The sequence below is a fragment of the Panthera pardus genome, unplaced genomic scaffold (genome assembly GCF_024362965.1).
Source record: "Panthera pardus isolate Hobbes unplaced genomic scaffold, ASM2436296v1 HiC_scaffold_11, whole genome shotgun sequence".
Lineage (NCBI taxonomy): Eukaryota > Metazoa > Chordata > Mammalia > Carnivora > Felidae > Panthera > Panthera pardus.
In genome coordinates, this window is record NW_026526666.1 from 48932217 (window position 1) to 48956488 (window position 24272).

The 24272-nt window shown below is 35.6% G+C and overlaps 1 protein-coding gene across 11 annotated transcripts in view; it reads right to left on the reverse strand.

The window, feature by feature from the left end:
- LRRC7 (leucine rich repeat containing 7) overlaps window positions 1-24272 on the reverse strand; it is a 553063-nt gene that overhangs the window by 69216 nt on the left and 459575 nt on the right. For 5 of the 11 annotated variants that reach the window (XM_019448906.2, XM_019448904.2, XM_019448898.2 and 2 more), the window contains 3 exons: window positions 22000-23680; window positions 17874-18014; window positions 8628-8747 (listed from right to left, as the gene is read on the reverse strand). In XM_019448906.2, coding sequence (XP_019304451.1) covers window positions 8628-8747; window positions 17874-18014; window positions 22000-23680 — 1942 coding nt within the window. Of the gene's footprint in view, window positions 1-8627; window positions 8748-17873; window positions 18015-20547; window positions 20616-21999; window positions 23681-24272 lie in introns of those variants that run through there. The other 6 variants (XM_053894103.1, XM_019448902.2, XR_008419193.1 and 3 more) reach the window with 5 other exon arrangements.

A 24272-nucleotide genomic window follows, 5' to 3' on the forward strand; every position in this document is an offset into this window, starting at 1 on the left:
ACTATTTACTCAGGCTTCTCTCTCTTATTTCAATAATCTAATTGGATGAATCTAATTGGATGCATTCATTCTTATTTCTCTAGTATAGTGAAAGACATGGCTGCACTGATTTACTGGAATAGATAACATGGCAATCAATCAGGAAGCTGTATTTTAAAAGCATACATTTAATTCATCTGAATAATGGTTCTGATACTGGTAACATAAAAGGAGTGCAACTTGAAATTCTCAAGACTAGATTTGAGCCCTTAGCTTACGATTCCTACAATTATTCTTTGGCTTATTGTATGTATTTTAACACCTAGCAGTACATTTTTATCCTGTTCTAGAACAATAACTGATATTTATGCCATAAAGACCATGCTGAGGCTACTCTAGTAGATATAAAAGCATATATTTGTTAGGCAGGGGACATTAGTGCATGTCTTAATGTAGTCACTAAACATAAGCATCAGAAATTTCAAAGAGCCTCCAATGGATATTTGGTGGATGCCTAACAATATTAGCAATAATTGATACTTAACCATAAATCATATAAGATACAGTTTTCACCTACTTCCCTCTCCTACTCTTGACCCCTCCCAACCTGGAAGGAGATTTGTATGACGGTGGGTATGCTTGCTTCCCAGGCAACTCGTGTGTTGCTTAACACTCCTTTTTTTGGGTGCTGGGGTGGCTCAGTCGGTTAAGTCTCTGACTCTTGATTTCAGCTTAGGTCCTGATCTCATGGTTTGTGGGTTCAAGCTCCACGTGGGGCTCTCCGCTCACAGCGCAGGGCCTGCTTCAGATCCTCTGTCACCCACCCTTTGCCCCTCTCCCAGTCATGCTATCTCTCTCTCTCAAAATTAAATAAACGTTAAAAAAAACCCTCCTTTTTCAATCTAAGGGCAAAATTAAGGAGTGGGTACTTACTATGCACACAAATAATCATTTTCAGATTATTTCTGGATACCAAAACCCTACTTTCCAGGATATCAAAGAAAAGTATAGTTGCATTATTGTAGATCCAGAAAGTTGTCTTCAAAATCCTGCTAGGGATTAAGGTTCCCCTGTCCTTTTTAAACTTTAGTTCCCTGAAAAAAGTGGCTTTTGGTCAAGAGAAAAACTGCATATATTAGTGTAGGAAATGTCTCTCTGGGGGCAACAGATTGTGCCAAGAGTTTTTGTTTTGTTTTTTTTTTTAAATCCATAATTGTATGACATCATCAATTTGCCCTTTCACTGACTCATTTCTTCATTTTTGGGCAGAGCTCCCTGACAGTGAATGAGTTTGGCTGATCTTTCTTCTTGAAGCTCAGCAGCCTCAGTGGAATATGCTGTCACCGTGGATATCAATGTGGTCTCGATAGAGCTCAATACAGAGTCCTAAGTGACACCACCGTGAGTGAGAGTGACAGGAAGAGGATGAGGGAAACAAGGAGAATCTCAGTCTATCAAGTGACTCAGAAAAATCTTTTCCTAATGTTTAGAAAAAATGCTTGGGGCTTAAAATGACTATATAAATGATTCCAACCTGTTTTTGATTTTCAGGGATGGCCCAGTCTACCAGAAAAATTAAAGAAATATTTACTCTGGCCAGTGCAAAATGTGCTTCTATCAGAGGAGAAAAATGAGGCCCGAAAAAGAGAAGCAGAAAAGCAGGAGCCAGGATTGTGCTTGGCATTACTCACAGTGATAGGGAAAGTTGTTCTCATTTGCTTATGGACTGACAAAGTCGAGGCATTTATTCCTTGTGGTTCTTTACTGTTAATAATGTGCATTGCTTTGGGAGGGAAAAATACAAAGCCTCAGGCAAAACCTACTATACCTGACATATTTCTTTCTGTACAAAAGGAGAGGTTAGCTACATAATTGACAATTACTAAGTTTCAGAATATTTTTTTTATTTCACTTTTATTTTAAGCTGGAACTTGACTCTGATGTAGTTGATGGAAATGAGAAACATACCTATTTCCCTGTATCTTACCTCCTATATGCAAGGTTTACTGGGTTGATTTTCCTATCTGCTTCTTCCACACATTGACTTGCTCTCTTATAGTCTCAAGATCTACTCTACTTTTGCCATCCTTACTTTTTCCAGCATTTAAATATTCATCTCTCTTTCTTACCTGTTCTAGACTTTCCACTATTTCCATATAAGCAAGCTATATTTACCCACCTCCCTGCCTTTGATATAAGGGATTCCAACAGCACTATTGCTGTGTCTCAGCTAAATTACAAAAGTCGTGAATTATTGTTACTTTTATTTCAGTTCCATATATATATACAGTGCGGATAGCAGTATTTGCTCTTAATGGAAAAGGGTTTGGAAAAAGTTACTTTTCAATGACTATAACTTAATAATCACGTATTTTAAACACTTTTTTTTTTAATGTTAGAGAGAGGAGTGACAGTGAGGGAGAGGGGCAGCTGGGAGAGACAGAATCTCAACTTCCCCTGTCTAACAAATATATGCTTCTTTAACAGAGAATCTTAAGCAGGCCCCATGTTCAGCATGGAGCCTGATGTGGGGCTCTATCTCATGGCCATGGTTCATGACCTGAGTTGAAATCAAGAGTTGATGCTCAACCAACTGAGCCATCTCTAATGATTATATATTTTAGATAAGATATCTATGGCAGAATAGTAAAATGCTTTTTATTTAAATAACTAAATATGCAGGTTAATTTTCATCTGTAACACTTTTAAATATCTACTTCTTATTTAAAAATGATCTCACTTTTTTGGAAAGTTCTACAATAGATGGACTTTTATTACCAAGTGGAAAACCAATTCTAGTAAAAATTTGATTCACTTGTTTTAAAATAAAAATGATATCTTGACCATATGGTCAACAGCAAGGCAACATAAGATTTTCAGGAGGTATTTTAGATCTTATCTTTCTAAGTATGTATAGAAAGAAATGGTAAAATGCATTATACTACGATACATGAGAAATGCCAAAATTAAAATAAGGAATGAATATTTCTTCCCAGGAACTTAATTAAAAAAACTTTTAATACTTCATATGATTTGAAAAAGCAAAAATTCTAATTTGGTTCCTGGGAAAGAAAGGATGAAAAGACAATGAAAATGATAAAAAAAAACCCACATAATTTTTCTTAAATTTCTTTAAGTTTCTTCTAATGAGTTCATGGGCATGCCTCACAGATGACAAGCATCTGGCAATCACGAAGCCCTTAATGGCTGAGCTGGCTTTGTAGATGTGAGAAAATCCTGGGCAAATTCAGCATCAGGGACAAGTTTATGAGCCAAGACTAAATTAGCTGCATTTTTATACTTTTCTTCTCAACTGTGTCCATCTTGATGTTGACCCTTGGTACCTATCTTTATTATTCTAGCTGCCAACTCATTATGCACTTAACCTAGAAAAACAGACACTTGGGGAGGGAAGAGTTGCTAATGCTGAAAGAGACCTTTGAATGTCTAGTCTTTACATATTAAAAGATTTTCAGATTTAATATCACTAGGATTTTAAAGTTTCTTGGTTACCCTTTCCAGAAAGGGAATGTTTTAAGTTTCATTTGTTTTAATATGCCACTTTAGCCTTTTTGCTACAATGCTTTTCTGCTCCAACATTGCAACATATCCTTATGGGCTTTATCCTTCAATTTTAAACCTCCTCAAGGATATGCAACCTTAAGACTCTCAAAATTCTTTTAAGACTCTCAATATTCTTAAAAGAGTTTGTCATTTCAGAAGTAGGGAAAAACAGCCTTGTCATTCCTATGGAAGGAGTCTACCAAATCAGAGTATAATATCTGGCTTTAAATGAAAAAAATTTCACATAAGAAAGGAAAAACAAAATTTCACTATGAACTTCCTACTATTTTCTCTTAAGTATAGGAATGTAATCTAAAATATGTAGTCACCTGTGAAATCTTGGTGAGTAATCTAACTTAAACCCCACATCTCTCGGAAGAAACTGTTTCTTTTTCCGTACAGCGGATAAAAATAATAAAAAATAATGAAAATAATAGTACTTACCTGATATGGTTGTCATGGGGATTAGATGAAGAAATACATTATGACATTTAGCACAATACCTAACACAGAGTAATATTTAATATATGGTACATAATAGTTCTTACCAGAGTGACTTTAGCATAATCCAACAGATGACAGCTGTGAAAGCAGAGATGTGACAGCAGTCTAACGTACAAATATTCCTGAAACCACTGTTGTTTTCAGCCATTCAAAAGTTTTTAATAGCAATTCTTAAAGTGCTTGTGTAGTAATGTTTGGAATTCAGGGGGAGGTTTACATAGCTGTGACATGTTCTTCCAGCAATGACCCCCAGACTCTGCATTGACGGATATTTAGAATTTGAGATTTTGGACACTGACATAGCAAGAGAGAACTGAAAACTACCACCTACTATTACACCATTAAAAGAAAAAAAAGTCAGTTAAATCCCACCTCTTGCCACTCAGAAAAAAAGAAAGCAAAAAAACAAGTCGGGATTTAACACCCTCAAATTTTGCCATGGATTAGCCACTCTCGGGTACTCAGGACAGAAATAGTAGATAAAGAACAAAATCCTTTCTGATCGATGAGCACTTTTTGTCTATTTTATGTGTCTGAAATATTTGATGTGTTGGAGGGTACCCAAATTTGTTCTCCTATAGTGTTTGAAGTACTTACAGGCATATCCGTGAGTACTACCAATATTAGTTCAACCAAAGAGCTATGATAGCCAGAACAGAGAGCCACAGTTCAATCAAAGCCTTTCTGAAACTGTGTCTCCCCCTGGGTCTCTGAAGCACCACAGGGTTTCTGATCATGGTAGTATCACAGCACTAAATACCACACAGTTGAAGTATCACAGTAGTAACATAGGAGTATCTCTAATAATAATAATAAGATTGTTTAAAAACTCTAATACAGAGATTTCAAGAAATACACTGAAATGGAGCTGGCTACGACTTCATCATTTATTCTCCTTTGATTCCCCATTCCATTTGTAGTCCAATTCTTAGTTTTCCATTCTCACTCTGTCTACCCTGACTACTCACTTCAACTGCAAAAGTAATATTGATTTTTAAAAACATTCCCTGTATAATGAAATATAAACACAATAAATAGTAGTATTTTTTTCATATTTATTTCAGTGAATCCTGAAGCCCAGGTTAATAATCCCATTACCATTTTCATTTCCTTAAATTGATTCTCACTGAATATTAACTTAATATATTCATTTAGAATATAATAAACTAAATTTGGATATTTAGAGCATCTTTTAATCTCTCTACTCTGTGAGATAATAGGTAGACATATCTATATGTTCTAAAATCCCAGATTTTAGGCAAATTTCAGGTAATCTGAAAATGCATATCATGATAGTAGGAAGAAGATACAAATGAGTTTACACATGAAAGACATACTACATTATTTCACATTTGAAAAGAAGTATCAAAGGTTATGAAGTTTTCACATAGATGAAATAATTATTTTAGTCTTAAATAAGACCAACTACCTTACTAATGTTTAATCAATACAGGATTGCATGGGGTTCTTAAAAAAAGTAGAGAAGCAAGCAAATGATTATCATGATTTTTACTGATGATATGATTATGGAGCTTGAAAATAGATTTCAGGTAAAGTGCATATATGGATGGTTAATGTAAACAGCTCTTAATTCCATTCAGAGTAATAAGTGAATAAAGCTTTTTTTTATTGGTCACTGGAGTTGAGAGCCCTATCTATTCTACTCCAACTGATTAGTCAAAGCTAATCATATAATTCCATTCATCTTGCTAGGGGTGGGAAGTCCTTCACTATTTTGGATCAATGAGATCTAAGAAGACATTGGTATTTAGGGTTGAAAAGTTTTGCTTGAGGTTTTGAAAAGTTTTGCTAAGAAGAGGTAGGAATTTAGGATTGAAAAGTTTTGCTTGTAACAGACTGCTTTTGGAAACTTGGCTCTTTCCCTTGATGGATTTGGAAGAGGAAGCTTGTATCTCTAATTGTCACTGGCACACAACTTAAATAATGAGAGGAACCAATTTTGGGATAAAGCCAACAATATGGATAGAAGAATGGAGAGGGAGAAAAACCCTAAGTGTTTAAAATAATATAACTGAAGACTAAATCTGAGGCTTCCTCTAGATGTTGATAATCAGCTAGATATTCACTTAATATTCAAGGCTGTTTCCTTTGAAGTTTCTATAACTTGTGGTAGACCCTATTGATAAAATCTATGGTTATTCCTTCTCTGTTCTCCTTCCTAAGAACATCCCTAAATGTTGGTGTCCCATGGAGCTCTGTGTCATCCATCTGCCTCACAGCTCAATTATGACATATATTTTGATGATTGCTAAGTCTGTATCTTCAGCTAAGATTTCTCTCCTGAACTTCAGATAAATATCTCTAAATATCCACTAACCGTTACCATTTAGATACCCTAAAGATACCTCAAGTCAACATATTAAAATGTAAACTAGGCTTGCCTCTTCCACTTCCAACCATTAACTCTTCTTGTGCTTCCAGTCTCAGTGAATGGCACATCAGTCCCTTGTCCAAATGAGAAACCTGTGTCTCAACCATGGAACTTATATCTATCTCCTATACCCTATGTCCAGTCAATCTCAACATCATGTTGGCTCACCTTTTAAGGAGATATTGAATCTATGCATTTCGCTCCACCACCCATTGCTTCCACTTACTCTCCCCTGTATTAAAGTAGAAGCTTTTTAACTGGTCCAGTTGCCTTCAGTCTTTCTTCTCTATAATTCATTCTCTGAAAAGCTATCAGAATGTTCTTTAAATGAAAATTTAATCTTTGCTTTCTCATGTTTAAAACATTTCAAAACTCCCATTCTCATTTCCTTCAGAATAAAGTACAGCATGATCAACCTTCTGTTTACCTTCCAGCCTTATTTTACACCACTCCTCTCAACTTTAGTTTCTTTACTAAACAGGTGCCCTTTCCAGAAAATCTCATAACGTTGTATCCCAACTTCAAAGCACTAACCACACATTATGTTTATCTGCTGTGTTAAATATTGCCCAACAGGCAGATTAATAACATGTGTAACACCTGTAATCATGGGCATTAACAGCTATTTGAGGTAAAATAATTTGATATTTAATATATATATATATATTTTAAAAGCACTGAAGTAGTCATCAAGAGGAAAATCATCACCTAAATTACAAAGAAAGTATGTGATTATGTAGTATATATGTAAGCTATGAAGCATAATTATAAAATTAAACCTAAGAAATAAAACAGTAGCAAGAATAATACAAATTTCCTCCATGATCTTACCCCCAGTTTCCTCTTTAGAGATATCTCTAATCATAAATTTTGCTAACCATTCCCTTTTAAAAATAGTTTTCTGAGTCATGTACTTATGCCTAAACAATATATTTTAGTTTTGCTTATTCTTGAGAATTATAAATTTCATAGGTTTGATGTGTTCCATCTCCTGAAACTTGTTTTTTACTAAAATTATGTTTCTAAGGTTTATACATATTATTATAATTACTGATTAACTAATTTTCATTGCTTTAAAATATCCTTTTGGGTGAATAACAGAATTTATTTACATACTTTTCTGGTGGTAGGTTTTTCCAGTTTCCTACCATTGTAAACATTAAAAGTGTCTTGAATAACATCTTAGGAGGACAATTTTTAGAATATAAGGTACACTCATGGTCATCTTTATAAGATAATTTGATTCCAAAATGGCTGTTTTTATTCCTACAGGAACTATGAAAAGGTTTCCATTGCTCTTATACTAGCAAACAATTTACATTTTTCAGACTTAATTTTTGTGGACTAGTAGGTATAAAGTAGCATCTGTTTTTTTTTTTTTTGCATTTCTGATTGACAAAAATATTCTGCTTTTTAAAATGTTTATTTCCTCTCCTAATTATTCTTGTATTTTACCATTCTTTTGTATTGTGTTGTATGTCTTTTCTTATTGACTATATGAGTTTTAAAAAATATATTCTGGAATAGCAATCCCTTGTCTCTCATATATGTTGTAATTATCTTTTCCTGGGTTGTGGCTTTCTTCTTATTCCCTTTATGGTAATTTAACATGCAGCATTATAATTACTTACTTACCACTTAGGATACCTCACTAGACTAAAAGATCTTCAAGTTAAGACACCATATCTTACTTTTGTTCCCCAGAATCTAAAAACTGCTCAACACATAGCTGAGCACAGTTGCTCAGTAAGTATTTATTGAGTGAATGATTAGATGAATGAACTGGTATGACTTTACAAATGGTAAATCAATCTTTTTAGTTGAATTTCATTTTACACAAATTGGCTACACCATACTGCTAAACTCAAGAGGGTCAGAAGTGTATATTACACACAATCCTGTACTTGCACTTCGAAGGTGGGTATCAGACACTAGTAAGAGGTGATAGTATCCATAGAGGTGGCAGGATATTGTTTATAAAAATTTGTAACCAAGTCTGAACATTTGGCAGTGTTCATTTTTCATTCTTTTCATGCACTTATGGTTAACTAAACTCCCTATAGTGGGAAAATATTTAGTCTAAATTTATTACAAAATTAGAAATGAGGTTATGACACAAAATATGGATTACATATTACAATGGATGCACAAGGTTCATGGTTTGTGTCATTAATTTGAAACTGGTTACCTTTTTAGTAATGGTGTCCGGAGGTACATCCCGCCTCCCAAGAGGATAAGGATTCCATTGGCCACTAGGAGATACATCTTCTTGTCCATTGTCTAAAATGTTGCTTTGCTGGGACGGGGTCTATTGCAAAAATGGTATGGCATTCTTTAGTGATGTAATAGAAGTTTATCATAGTTTTCTGAAAAGAGTCCCTAGTGACTGTAAGATTAATTGTGTTTAATTGCAGAAAAACAAATATTCTGAACTGGAAGTATTATTATTCACTATTTACTTAATAAGAATTCTGAATTGACAGGTTTTTGGAAGCAATGAGAAATTCAATGAAAATAACCACTTTAGAGTTATTTACTGAATTTTAAAGAAAAGTTTAGATTATTTACAATACCTGAATAAAAAATAATCCGAATAACATTAACCGATTGTTAAAAACCACAACATTTAAAAATTGCTTAATTCATTTCTTTACTATAATCTTACCGTTTAGACTATAAACTGAAACCATATAATACAGTATATAACTTTCAATATTCCAAACCTAAAACAAATTTTATAAGGCTGTACTGATTCTGGGAGAACATGCGTTGCACTAATCCAAAATAGTGTTAATAATAGCATAGTGTAAGACTTACGGTACTATGACATTATATACAGATAGCTTTTAGGGAAATATGAAAGCAACATCAAAAACGTTGTGCTATTAGAATCACAGCATAAAATAAATCTGACTGTTGTGTTTCTAATTTTATTTATATAGATCATTTGTGCTTTAAGTTTAAACACCTCATATATTTTTAGCTGATTTACTGCTTATTTTTTTTAACAAATAATAATACCCCTGTATTTATTATTATTAGTATTTGATATGGGAGAGAGTTCCATAGTTTGACCTGAGCAGGTAATTACAACCATCAGAAAGATGGGCTCCCATAGAGGGATATAATAGTGGTATATTTTTCCTGTGGAATGAGATTAACTTTTCTCAATGACTTTTCTCCTTCTCTAACCTACCACATATGCAGCTACTCCTTGATTTGCTGGGGAATTCTTCTGTGGATGAGAAATTATGCTGTTTCGTACACCGTTTTCTGTATATGTTTTGAAGTATCCCTATGGATAAATCAAGCCTAGTTAGAGGGTGCATGTGCAGCTCTATTCTGTGTGAGGAAGTGTCCAACCCCAGGGTGGGAGAACTGGGCCATTCTCTTCACAATGTTGCACAGATGGGCGGCTTGGCAGCTCTCATCTGGTTATACAGAGTGGTCCTCGTTGGTTTTTTAAAAAACAATTATATAACCATCCAATCTGCATGCTGATTGCATGCGTTTTTTAAAAAGGATTGCTTGGAACTATTTTAAAACAGGGTTATGATACCAGATGGAGTTTTCCTAAGGTATAATGGATATAATGAAAAGTAAGGAGGTAACTCAATTTTCTTATTGTACTTTGGCCATGTGAATTCCTTTTTCAGGAGTCTATCAGAAACTATGAACAAAGAGAAAAACCATCCTGAACTGAAGCTTCTGGGTTAGCTAGGAATGCATTCACTTGTGGTTGTTTGAAAATTCGCATGTAGGTAACACATTTAAAGTACATATTACTTGAAAAAAACAGATTGCTACTAAATCCCTGTCTGTCTGTTTTCAAGCATTAATTTTCCTTTATTTCCTAACATTTCCTTCATAATATTTCCACTATAGTCTTTTCCTTTTTCAGATCAACACGTTTGCATATGCCCCCCCCACAGTTTTTCTATATATTAAAATACAACAAATCAAGTTATTAAAATTAAGCGGTTAAAATATAAGTATTCAGGGTAAGCACTCCTGGCTGGTGTTTGTTTGTTTGTTTTTGGTTTAAATTAATATACATGTCTTTCTGGCTTGATTTCTTTGCCAGTGAAATGGGATAAAAAATGTGTTCATCTGGCTAGGTGTTTGCAAAATATACTTCTAAGAAGTGGCCAGAATATATAACACAGGTATCCCTTTTTTTCCCCCCTCTATATCATGTCCATCTCCTTCTCTATTTCCTCTACGAGTCCTGCTTCAGCTTCCCAGACAGGACTCTTTGTCACAGAGAGCAACTGAGAATTGCAGAATTTTTCTTGGTGTTAAAAAAAGGTGAAAACCCTTTAGTCGACATCCTAATATCATAATGGTGTAGGTTCTTCATTCATTTAGGAATCTCTCTCTCTTTTTAAAATTAGAATTAGCAACCACATCGATTCTACATTACAGGGGTCAAAGAAAACATAAACATGCAGACACGTGAAAAAAATACTTTCACTAGACATGGAAATTAAAGGAATTTCCTGAAAGCAATTTCCTTTATTCATTTCAAGAATGCTCTGGCCTTTTTTGTTTTTCTTAAGTGAGACATCCTGGGAGGAAGGGGAGTTTAAGTTTGGAGAAGTAGAAAGACCATGAAAACAGCTTATCAATGTTGGGGGGAGGGCGGGGATGGGTAATCTAAAAAAGAATTATACAGTGTGTTCACATTCTGTTCCTAAGGTGTACAGCTATTTACTAAAAAATTATACTTTTCACAAACTGCTACTGAATTGTATATAAATGCAGTTGCTGAGTTGTGAAAATTCTAACAAAGGTTAAAAGGAGCAACTGAAAAACATTTAAAAAAGTAATGAAGCTATCATTGTTGAAATTTGTTATTTCAGAGAAAATAACCAAATTGAGATTCAGTAACTCATTCAATTATTTCTAATACTACATTCTAGATGTTTTCTTTAGATACTTTAGAAAAGTAGGAATGAATCTTCTTTTCCTCAGCATATGTAACCAATTAAATATAGAAGACATCGAAAATCACCATATTGCACCATTTTCTCAGCGTCTAAATTCTGTAGATCTTTAATATTTCAAAATATAGACAAAATGGTCATTATGATTTAGTGAAAAATCAGAAATTATATTTGTTAAGAAATACTCCAATGCTAGGAGTTTTGCTGATGGGACTCTGTCCCAAAAATGACCATGGACATTTATAGATTTAACATTTATGTTTTTGACTACTGTGAATGAGCACAAGTGTGTACTGGAAGAAGTAATTTCTAATTTGGCTGAGACATAAATATGCATGAAAATGTGTGATATATATGTGCATGTATATAAATGTGTGCATGTATGTGTTTATATGTGCCTATGTGAGTATGTGTGTATATGCAGGATTCACGTATATGAATAAATGAGCTTAGCTGACCCAGTAGTTTTACTTGGGTTAGCTAATTAATGGATACACTGAATGCTTGACAAATTATACTTACTGCATTTAGCTGGAGAAATTATATGAGAGTGGTATTAGCATTTTGCACTTTGCAAATGTCTCAGGATGTATGCCTTAAGATCTCAAGGATCTATTTTGCTTAGTAATTAGCCTATAGTTCACAAAGGCATTACCATAGATTCAAAAATGTTTTAAAAACAATTTTCCCAAGAGTATTTCCAGTGAAAATGGGAATATAATTTATTTTCCACATATATTTAAAAAATAGGTACTACAAAGACAAATATACACCAAGTTACAATATAAATGATTTTGATTTCAAGGGGTTCAATCTGAAGGTGGTAATGTAATGTTCAGATGATTTTTAAACCAGCATTTCATTATTGTGGTTAGGAAGCATATGTATGAGTACTAACATTATTATGTTGGTAATGTTAGCCATTGTCCATGAGGATTTATGTGGATTTACAGGCTGGAGGTTTTTTTCATAATTAGAAAGATAAGTGAATCTTCCTTGAGTGATAGATAGCCAATAATAAATCCAGCAGAATCAATAGAAACTATAGGCAATAGAAACTATAGCCCCAAGGTGCTACATAAATCTTGCTTTGCTTTCAGCAGAAAAAAAATGGCATTAAGTAACCCATGAGAGTAGGGTGAATAAATGCATATCAAATGTTGGTACTATTTGATCCTGAATCATGTGCATAGATCCAGTAAGAAAGGACATTAGACATTTAAAAAATAATTTTAAGTAGTTGCAAACATTTCTATCTAAATTTCTCTAATTCAAAAGATAGTAGGATGAGTATCAAGTAATAAAACAGGTAGCAAAGTCATCTTCTTCCAGGCAAAATTCTATGAAAAGATTATTTAATACATATATTTCCATCATTTCAACTTCCCTTCCTCTGAAATTGTAATTTATATTAGTGTCTGTTTCAATAAGGCACTAAGTAGTGGGTGCTATGGTATAATATGGTGGTAGAAGTTGAAAAGAAAAGAACAAGACAAAAAAGTATCAGTTTCTTCAATGTGGAAGAGATCATGCTATACCCCAGCCACACACCTGCAGAGGTGGAATTAGAAGAGGCCAGTGATTTCTTCCCCAGTCCCACTTGTCTCTGGGGCTGCAGTAGCAGGAATGATTAACTTGTGATTTTGGGGGGTTCACAATCTTTGGCCTTTCCCTGCCATCAAGCATATTTCCTGGTGATACTGAGTGCCCAGGAAATGGATGAGCATGAGGTAACTTTAAGGTAAAGGTAAGGTAACTTTAAGCGGTTACTTTAAGGTAAAGGTAAGGTAAAGTTACTTAAGGTAACATTAAGCATTTACTAAATTCTGCTAAGAGAGCCCTGTGTCTGTAGCACAGAGGGAATGATTTGGGTCATGATAGGTATTGGATTAGTTAATATATTCGACTTGTGTATTCTCTACTCCATTCCATAATATCTATTTTTCTGGATTATTGTGAAGATGATGTGAGATCATAATGTATATGAACAAACTTTATCAACTATTTTGAGTTATGTTCTCTGAAAATGCCAGGTTTTGTAAATATTTGAGAAGGCTTCATTGTACAGTGAAAACAGCAGGGACCAGGGTGCCAAGCAGAGTCAGATTCAAATTTTGCCTACTCCCATGTTAAGTGCCAGGGTTACAGTAGTAAAACAGAATTGAGGTAAGTTCCTTTGTGTGACACGTGAGCCTCAGTTTCCTCATTTGTACAATGAGATAAATACTTCCTTTGAGGATTTATGAGGGTAGTGTGAAAAAACATATTTAAGGTACCTAATGGTACCAGGTACACAGTAGATTCTTAATAAATCCTAGTCTTTATTCTCTTGTTGAAATTCTTATTCTACCATTAATCTGGATAATAAAAATGGCAATTTGAACTGACATTTTACAATATTAGATTTCTCTCTAATAACATAAAATTTCAAGACAATAGCTAAGCTCAATTACAACAGAACACATCCAAAGAAGCACATGGAACCATTAATAATGTCATAGAAAGTTGCTTTAAATGCTTTTTGGAGAGGCAGTAAATAAATGATAAATGAATGAATGAATAAATAAATAAATGAATAGATAGAAAATATTAATAATTTTATAATTTAATGGCTGATTTATATAGGTTAAGTGTTCTGGTTATAAGTACTATTAATTTTTTTAGGAAATTAAAATAAATATCAATGAATAAAAACACTAAAGAATATTAAATATTAAAGTAATTTTGGGGCACCTGGGTGGCTCAGTCAGCTAAGCATCCGACTTCAGCTCAGGTCATGATCTCATGGTTTGTGAGTTTGAGACCCGCATTGAGCTTGCTGCTGTCAGCACAGAGCCCGCTTTGGATCCTGGGCCCCACTACTCTGTTCCCCTCTCCTGCTGATGCGCTCTCTCTCTCAAAAAGAAATAAAACATTTAAAAAATAATAAAATAATTTTGTTGTATTTATTAACATTCTGTTAATATCTTAACAGATGTCATAAAATTACCATAGAATATGTAATTTACTGTTCATAGTATGGAGCCTATATGTGGCTTGTAATTCATGAAAAATGTTTAATACTTGACCTGGCATGTAATAAATATGAACAAATTAGAAATATTCAATGCACAGAAAAATCTGGGAAAGTCTTTTTTTTTCATCTACATAAATATTCACTTTTAAAATAGAAGTATAGATTCTTTGATCTTCATTCACAAACAGCTTTATCCTTTAAATAATTTATTACAAATTTGTTTAAAAATTTGAAAAAAAAATTGATATTTTTGGTAGCTCAAATAAAAACTCAAACCAAAAAACAAATAATACACTGAGTCAGGACCTCAGTTAGCACAAATAGTGACTTTCTGTCAATTACCAAAAATGGAGGTCGGGGGAGGTCAGAAGCACTGAAAGGTGCCCTCTCTGGGCAACCTGCAAAAATATAGTCTCAGTGTGACAGAGAAAATACAAACAGTGCTCCTTTCTCTTAATTGAGAGAGGTTAAGGCTTGAAAACAGAGTATGGGGAAAGAGTGTGGATTTCAGCCCTGAATGTTCCCCGGGTAGGGCACTACCTACACAAAAGTAGCTGCACCTTGAATTCCAGTGCTTACATGGTAATGCATGAAAATGCTAATTTAGATTCCTTCGACATTCAGAGTCATTTACCACAGCACCTAACTAAGGATGGCCAGGATTGTCATTTAGGAATTTTATAAATAAAAAGAGCTCAGTATTTCCACGGGAACATGAACAGTTTTGTCAATTTTATCTACTGAAAATGTTTGTTTATAAATTGATCTTACTCTGTATTTTCAATGAAATTCTCGTGGCTCACAAGCATTTAGAGACTGAAAAGAAATCTTAAATTACTGACATTAATTTTTATTATCTTAAGTAGCGAAAGTGTTGTAATAGGTTTTTATGCAAAGGAAAATAATTTTTGCCTGTCTCCTGGTGAGAAGGGTTCAGGGAAATTAAGCCTCAAACATAGGATCTGTTAGCAATGGTCAGTGGAGCCAAGAAAGGAAAATTTTAAGAGAGGCTGTCTCTAAAACTTGGCAGAGAAACCAAAGAAATTTTCAAATTAAAGAAGCTCTGTGGAAGAGATGTGCCTGAGCACAAAGATAACGGGGCAGAGACAGACTGGAATCCATGGGAGTAAGCAGGGTCAGGAGTATTATTGAGATATCGAACACTCAGTGCCCATACCTAATAAAGTTCCTGCACTGCCAGCAGGTAGGAAAGTTGTCCCAGATGTCTAAAGCTCAAAGTTTATAGGCCTTAAACTGATAATTTAGGGTCATAAAATCTCTTAGGGGTAATGGAGTAGTTGCCCTGTCGGTATTCTTTTTTCCCTCCCTTGCCTTCTCTCTCTCTCTCTCTCTCTCTCTCTCTCTCTCTCTCCCTGGTGTGGATAATAACATATTGATGATAATTCGTTTTGAGATGGAATCTTTCAATACTTGAATTATTCTTGGTTTGCAGTTTAATGCAGCTTCCAAAGAGAATTCCTTTAGCTCATCTCTGTACCTAACCGAGGAAGGTTGAAAAGTCTCCAAATATGATAACTCTGTAATATTTCCAATATAAATGATCTTAGAGCTATAGTAACAGTTAATGAATGCATTTTCTAGGCTACCCCACACAAGATCAGAAAATTAATACAGCAACACTGAGGTACCGAATTTATATCTGGGGAACACTGCAGACATTGAGAAATATATGTTTCAAGTATAGCCCCATTTTTCAGAATATATTTATGTCATTCTATAGATGGATAAGCAAATAGGACTAAACATTAAACAAAATAAGGGGTTTTCCATATAATTTGAGGGGGTTCAAGCAATAGCTCCCTTCCTATCAACATGTCTCTAATCTGCTCACTGAATTTTGAAATTCCACCCTCTTAGTTTAAGGGTTTGATTTCTATCAAGTGCCAAGCCCTCCAGGGGAGAGACCTATTTCAGTTGTGATGTCTCATTTACTCCTTAGTGCAAACACATTTCAGGGTCTTTTGAATGCTGGTTTTGTGAGGCAGAAGATGAGAACCCTGAGCATCTGAGGGGACATGAAGAAAAGGTTCCATTAAAGTAGAGGCTGCCATAGAAAGGGTCTTGCTGATAGTGTGCTGGAGCTGACTTGTACTAGCTCTTGAGAGCTAATTGGACTCATGTCCCAGTTCTGTGTTCAGCGATGTTAAGTTAGTACCTTGAATTTGGCCATAGAGGGAGTGGTTACATCACAGACATTAGCAAACACCACAAACCAGGGTTTGTTCTTCTCCCTGGAAGGAAAGTTACCTACACACCCCTTGTCCTGCCACAGGAGACTGAGGACAGGAAAAACAACATTCAAAAGTTCTTAATTTAGTCTTTTTTTTTTCTTTCCAAAATAATTGTGGGTGAGGAAAAAGCTGTGAATATAAATGTCTCTTTGGTTTTATTCCTCTATTCACAGTAGGAAGCAAACTATCCAGAGTCAGGGATTGTTATTAAGACTAATTTGACAATAAAACATGGATTCAAGGTCTTTTGACCCTCATTTTGCTGGGATGGGTTTTTTTTTCCTTATGTTCATCAATTTTATTATGAGAGAAGTGTTTGGAGGCTACTGTCATTCTGTTATCCCTACTTTGCATTGCTTTTTTTCATAAAACTTACTAGGTTAATGACTATATTAATAATATAGTCATAATGACATATTGTGTGAAAATGACTCATTAGCCTCCATCAAAATGTAACTAAGACAGAAGCATTAATCCATTTCAACAGGTAAAATATGCATTCTCAGTTTTGCCTGAATAAAACAGCAGAAATGTTCTTTTGACAATGGAAATGTTTCCTCTTCCAGTATATTTCATTTCAAATTAGCCCACAATTTCACTTAAGGCCATGCTAATGTGCTCCTTTCCCATTAGTCTAGGGTGAGTAACAATTTGCTAGCTAAACCACAACTTGCTCCTCATGTTTTATGTCTGTGTAATATTTCCCATAAAGACAATGGGCTGAAGGAGCATCGAGAAGTGCCAAACACTTCATTTCCATTCTAATTTAGGTCTCTATGTCGTTTCCAAAGGAATCAACTGAAATCCAACAATAATTTCTAGCTCTGTTCTCAGAATGTGTCAGCAAGGGAACATAGGGCTATCTCTGAAAAGGTTTAAAAATATATGTTTATATATCTACACACACATGAAAGAAAGGAAAACAAAGAAGAAAAGAAAAAGAAATGGGTAATAAGAAAATGAGCCTTAGAGCAACTCAAAAAGCCATGTGCCTGCTCAATCCAAAAAGCAAAGCTATTAAGCAGGAACCTGCGAATCGTTCTAGCTCCAAAGATTCATTTAGCAGCTAAGAGTTTGGGCTCCGCATCATTTGCCCTTGTGCTTTTTGAACTCAGGAGAGTCTATAAGCAGGGTTGTATGTACAGCCTAAACACATTAAGTGAACAAACAACATTAATTGGCTTTGGTATGCTGACACATGTAAGGCAGTCCATACTTACTTTCTGAAGAGGTAGTTCTTGTAGATCAAATTTAGACTTAGTCTGCAAGTTTAAAGTCATGCTTCTGCCTGCATGCATTGCTGAAATACCTCCATAGGGCAGCATGCCAAGGTTAACTGTGTTGTGTTTGTAAGCAGCATTCTGAGTAGAGGAAATAATCATGTGACAGGGTGTGAACACATGCTCAACAAACTGATTATTACATGAACATGTTTAAATTTATAACATTTAACTTTAAGCGGGCAAACAGTAACTTCCTTTTAAACATGCACTTGATCAGACAGAAGCATACAGTAAACAGTGTTAGTTATGCACATAATGAGTACCATCCAAAACTACAGAAAAGACAAAAAAGCAAGGATACATTCTGTTTTACATTTGCTGCTAACTCAAAGGCATAAAACCTATCTCTTTTATATCATGATAGTAGTGACTTTGGACAAATGTTGTTCATCTGTGGTAGTCTATTGATTCAAAAATTTCAAACAGTGCGATCTTAATCAAATTCTGCCAGCTGCAAATCTCATGGTCTCTTTCACATTGTGAGATAAACACATACAAAAGACAAATGCCAGCTTCTAATGCTGCCTTAAAATGGATGTACTACAATGTTAAAGCCAAAATCAGTGTCCTTTATTTCTGTCTATAGACATAATTACAGCAACTCAGAAAAAGATCTGGTCAAAAAATCATTCAATCTGACTATTGGCTAACTGAATTTACTGATTAATTTAGTAAAATCAGTCAAATAACTTGTATGTGGATCTGAGGATTCTAAGGGTTTTTTTTGTTGCTTAAAAATTACATTTTAAAATGGAGAAATTTCATGATGAATCTATAGGAATTTTGATTTGAACTATTAATGCTATGTATCAATTTTAGTATATGTGCTGCCGAAGCGAGCACAGTGCTATGTATCAAAAATACCTAACTATCTAGAGCACTCTGGTGATATCTGCATCGTGGTTATCCTTCAATCGGTGCATCTAAAGTTATCCCAAGTGTCTGATAGCTAGTTAATTTTTTTCTACAGAACGTCATTTAAATTAAAACATTTTGTAGACCCTGTCATCAAATAGCTTCCATTAGTACAATCTTCACTTTCCAACTCTCATAAAAATGTAATAATTAACAGTATTTGGCCCTTTTAAGTAATTCTCTTATTTTGGATTAAAAAAAAAACTACACAAATTAACTTAGTACACTTTTTAAAGACTGAATGTTCTTGAACAATAACAGCAAACAGCTATTCTATTCTGAGGGCGTTGTTTGCAAAGTAATGACTTTTAGCATCAGTTTTACTGAACTCAGTTGAAAGACTATACTCCTGATGGTGTGTGCTTGTCTACCAATCACATTTGTTATGGATCCTTGATTATTTCATCCAGAGATTTTTCATTGTCACCATGCCAAAGTTGAAAAGGACACTGAACATTTCAATCTAGCACCTGAATGATTCCTTAAGGTTTAAAATTACTTCAGTCTAGTGCCTTCTTAGTTCCTGCAGAAGAGTAGCAATCTCGGACATAGGGGTTCAGGTTTTAAATTCTCTCAGTCACAGTGGGACTCTGTAGTGGAAGCATGAGCCTTGAGGTTAAACTACAGGAGAAAACAGCATCTTTTATCTGTAGCTGCCTCTCCAAGGTCAACACTGGGCAAGATCCTTAACCAACACCATTTTGGGCTGTTAAGCTTATGCAATGTCCAGGCCTCTAGGCAGTTCTGTCTTACGAAGAATGGACAAAGATCTTATGGTTTCTAACATAACTATTCGATATCCGGATTGAAATCTTCACCTAAATTTCACTGGGAAAGAAACACACCAAATCTCCGGTGCAGTCTGACTTTGAACAGTATGTGAAGTAGCACAGCTATGTCTAAACTAGTTTTATATAACGAGACTGTGCTTCAGTACCCTGAATTCATGTTTGTGAATAGCTGGAAAGTCTTAAGTAAGATACAGCCTGAAAAGCTCAATAACTCCATTGAGAGGGGGGAAGAAATGTTACGTGGAGGAAACAAGAAAAAGAACTTTCAGAACCCAGTGGCTTGAAGCAATACTCTCAGGTAACTTAATTTCTTGGAATAAAATAAGAAGCTATTGCACATACATTGAAGTTGATCTGAGGAATGAAAGACAGACTGAGGGAATTATAAACATACAGGGGAAACGTGGAAGCTAATTAAAAAGGAAGGTGTGGGCACAGCAATAGGAAACACGCATGAGTTTACTTTTAATTATCTGGATCTGGGATTGGCAGGAGGCTTCCAAACTTCTGCTGATCCAAATCTCCCTCCCCCAGACCTATTTTCCTCTTTCCAAATTCCTGCTCCAGCTAGCAGAGTAGCTCTGATCAAAGGAGAGGAACTGTTTATCTGAGAAACCAGTAAATAAATGATGGTACCAAATGCTTAGAATTTTGTCTTCTTTCTCATGCTTTGTTCTCACTCACTCTTCTCTTGCCTCAAATTACTAGCCATTGCACATATGCTCCGAAAAGCTTCTTATAACCTTTCTTGACTAGTTCATCTTACCCTGTTATGTATGGTCGTGTCTACACGAGGCCAGAGTTCCCAAACTGTACTGTATTATTTGGCCCCAAATATTTTCGCCCTCCAAGTTATCTGTCTACATGGAGGGTAAAAGTTGAGGTAAGGCATGGTGACAACTGACCAGGTGTCTCCCACTGACAGCCAGTCATGAGGCTTTGATGAGGCTCCCTTCAATGGGACTGAGCACACCTATTTGAAACAGACATTCTGATGAAATATTTTGCAAGGCAGAACCAATTTCCACATTGAAAAACTAACACCCACACCCCCATTTATCAGTTCACTTTTCCCTAAAAATAATTGTGTTCTTGTCATGTAGACACGACCTCCAAACAATATAATTACTTAAAAAGAGTATACCTGAAAACATAAAATTCAATATTAAAGAAATATATAATAAATGCAGTGACCTGTGTTTTTAACAGGACACCAAGTAAAATAATAAAACTATTGAGCAAAACTTTCTAATGGTATATTATTAATTAGTACCCAGAGCCCCAATTTACACTAAGTTTTTCAACCCTAGGAAATGAGAACAAAGGCTCTATTTTTACAAGAGACCTGAGGATTCTAAGGTCAATGCAGAGTACGCAAAGCCCTCTACACCAAAGCCATGAAGTATACTCACTGATAATGGTCAATTGATCATAGTTCTACAAAATGGAATACCAGATTTTTCTTAGAGAGATAGATCTGAACAGGCAACAAAAAGTCATTCTCAGCTTTAAAATAGTATATATATATATATATATATATATATATATATATATATATATATATTTTACTCTCCTCAATCACTATTAATTCCATGCTTTATTATGACTCAGTTTTTAACTGAATTGGGATTAATTTCCTTTTGCGTTGTTGTTGCAATATACACACTAATTTGTACCTTTGTAGTCTTCATAAAGACATCAGCTATTTTTGTTGCCTATAGTATTATTTGAATTTAAACATTTATTTCTTTATAAAAGCCAACATTTGAAGTGGCAGGATTTTTTATTTAATAAAGTAATGTGTAGGAGGGCATTTAATCTCTGCTTATTTTATCTTTCTGTTTCTTGCTGGGAAGATTATTGCTCATTAGAAGTAATAAGTTTACGAGTCCCATAGCAGTAACTGTATGCAAATTTTATAAACAAATTAGGCTTGACTTTATTATAAGTGAGTCTGTGCATAAAGGGGCAAAATACTCACTTTTTATAGATTCAATAAAAATCGTACTCCTTAGGTCACTAGAGAACAGTTCTGTGTCCTAGGAGAGGCATTCTGCCTTAATGGCCAGAAAGCAATTGAAGCACCGTCCCATATAATAGAGTCAAATTCTTTCTTACTAACAATATTTAGGCTAGATCTGATAAATCATTCACCTACAGGTTATGGACTCTCGAAGAGCAGTAAACAATATCCATGAGAAACTATTATGATCGATTTCCCCACAATATAGAGATAAATAAAATGCTGATCGTCTATTCATTCATGTAGTTCATGCTTCACTACATGTGCTTAGAAATGCCAATAAAGTAAAACTAAAGGCAGGAGGGATATTCTTACAGAGAAATGCCAGACATACCCTGTCTAACCTTCTAGCTTCTATATGTCTAAGCAGCTGTTGTCTCCAGTCTGCAGGCATTTTACCACAGCTCTCCTCTCCCTTCACAGGAGTAGGCCTCGTCTTTATATCACTGTTATCTGATGGCTTGTCACCATAGTTACCCAAGTTATAGTCAGATGGTATTTTTTCCAAAAGAGCTGCCATAGTAGGCCTAGCTGAAACTGGCCTGGTTTGGGAGGCACCGTAACTCTCTGTACTGTAGCTTCTTGCAGACAGTGGCCTCCTCTGGGTAAGGTTTTTAACTGGAAAACTTCCCGCCTGAGCTTTCACTTCTTGATATGAAGGGTGTTCATCTTCATACCTGCCATTCCTTTTCAGGAACTGGGACTCAGTCACTGAAACGCTGCTTTGGCGATCCAGACCTCCCCTATATGGAGGTCTGCCGTACCTATCACTCGGAGGCAGCTCATGAGGTTCACTGACCCTTCTAAACATGGCCATTTCTGTGGAGCTCGCCAGGGAGTCAGCTCTTCTCAAGAAGCCTGCCCTGGCACCTTGGCTTGCAAACTGGGCATTCACCACAGCATCCTCATTAACAGATGGCTGAGAAAATGAGAACATTTGCTCCATTGGTGGGTATCCTCTGTAAGCTCTAGGACTAACCAAATCCTTGGCGATGTTTTTGCTGGGCTGTTGCACGTACTCAGAATTGTGTTGAAAGGGGGGTGGTATCCTCTTTTCGGCTTTAACTTCCACTGCTCCTTGGGGATTGAAGCTTTGGTCAAACTGATAGACTTTTTTTGTCATGGAAGCCTTCTGTTGTTGTGGCCCTTTACTACTTCCATAAGTGAGCATCTCATCATCCAGCATTGGGACTGACTGGCTTCGAGACATACTGGACATACCATGCTCTGGTCCCAACATTTTATCTGGTCGTTCATGGCTTCCTAAGTGATCACTCCCAGAAGCATAGTTTTCTAATGGTATATTATAAACCTTGTACGTACCAATGTCAATCTCATCGATACTCTGCGACTTTTTGAATTTATTGGACTTGATATCTTTCATTAGTGGGGAAAGCCTCTCTGTGCTTTTGCTAATGGAAATAACACCTTTAGAAGATTCTGGGCGGCAGTGGATTTGAGAAAAGACATTGCTAAGACTCCTGTTGGGATTGGAATCGTGATACTCCCATGGTACTCCTGGAGAAAAAGGACTAGGTATTTCAACAGATTCTTTTATATGTTCTTTCCTTTCAGGCAATGGGCTGGTGGTGGGGGTTGTCTCTAATTTGGAAGGGAAAGCGGTCCTGTCTTCAAAAGGACTAGGGGTTCTGGTCCAATTCTGCCAAGGATTGGAAGGAGGCACTTCTGTTTCTGGTGTGTGTCTGTGTGTAGACTGCTCAAGTTCCAGGGGAACACCAACAATCCTATCCTGCCTAATCAAAGGTCTGCGTCCGTGAGAAGATGTGCTTCTAGATTTTGAACTTAAGAGAGGATTGTTGTTGGCATTCTCGCCTGTGGTCTCCTCTGCAACAAACCCTGTGTTATCATAATGTGAACCATCAGTCCAGTTGTCAGTGAAGGCATCACTCATTGGCAGCCGGTCAGGACGCTGTGGTAGATTCCCTGGGGGAACAGCCTCCCGCTGGCTGAGTAATGGCTTTGAATCAAGAGGCTGTGGGAAAGATGGTGCAATCCTGTGAAGACAGTGGGAAGAAGAAACATGAAAATGAGGAAGAGCTGGGTCTTTGTCAGGAAGAGAAGCATCATCCAAAAATGCCACAATTCTTTGTTAATGGATCATCCAACCACACCTCACTTATGACTAAGAGCATTATTATTTCATATCTACCCCTATACCTTTCTCTGACTTTTATTTCCTCCTTGTAATTATCACCTTCTAACATATCATATAATTTACTTACCTATTTTATTTATCGCGTTTTGTCGTGTGTCCTCTGCTAGAATGTAAACTCATGAGGGCAGAAATTTTTTTTTCTCTTCAAGCCTAGCATCGTAGGCACATAGTAGGTGTTTGTTGGATGATTAAATGAGTGAGAGAAATGGATGGGTCTTCAGTAATGGTCCTGAAACTTGTCCCATAATTAGAATCCCCTGATTCCTTCCTGGTCCTCATCCTGGAACTTCTGTTTCTTACATTTCCAAACTATTGTTTGAGAGTACCTTTCTTATAAATACTTGATATGTCTAATGAACCCAGACTATCTTCAAATAGCATATATTTGAAGGTCAGGTATTGAAGACGTTAAATCCATTGTATAGAGAACA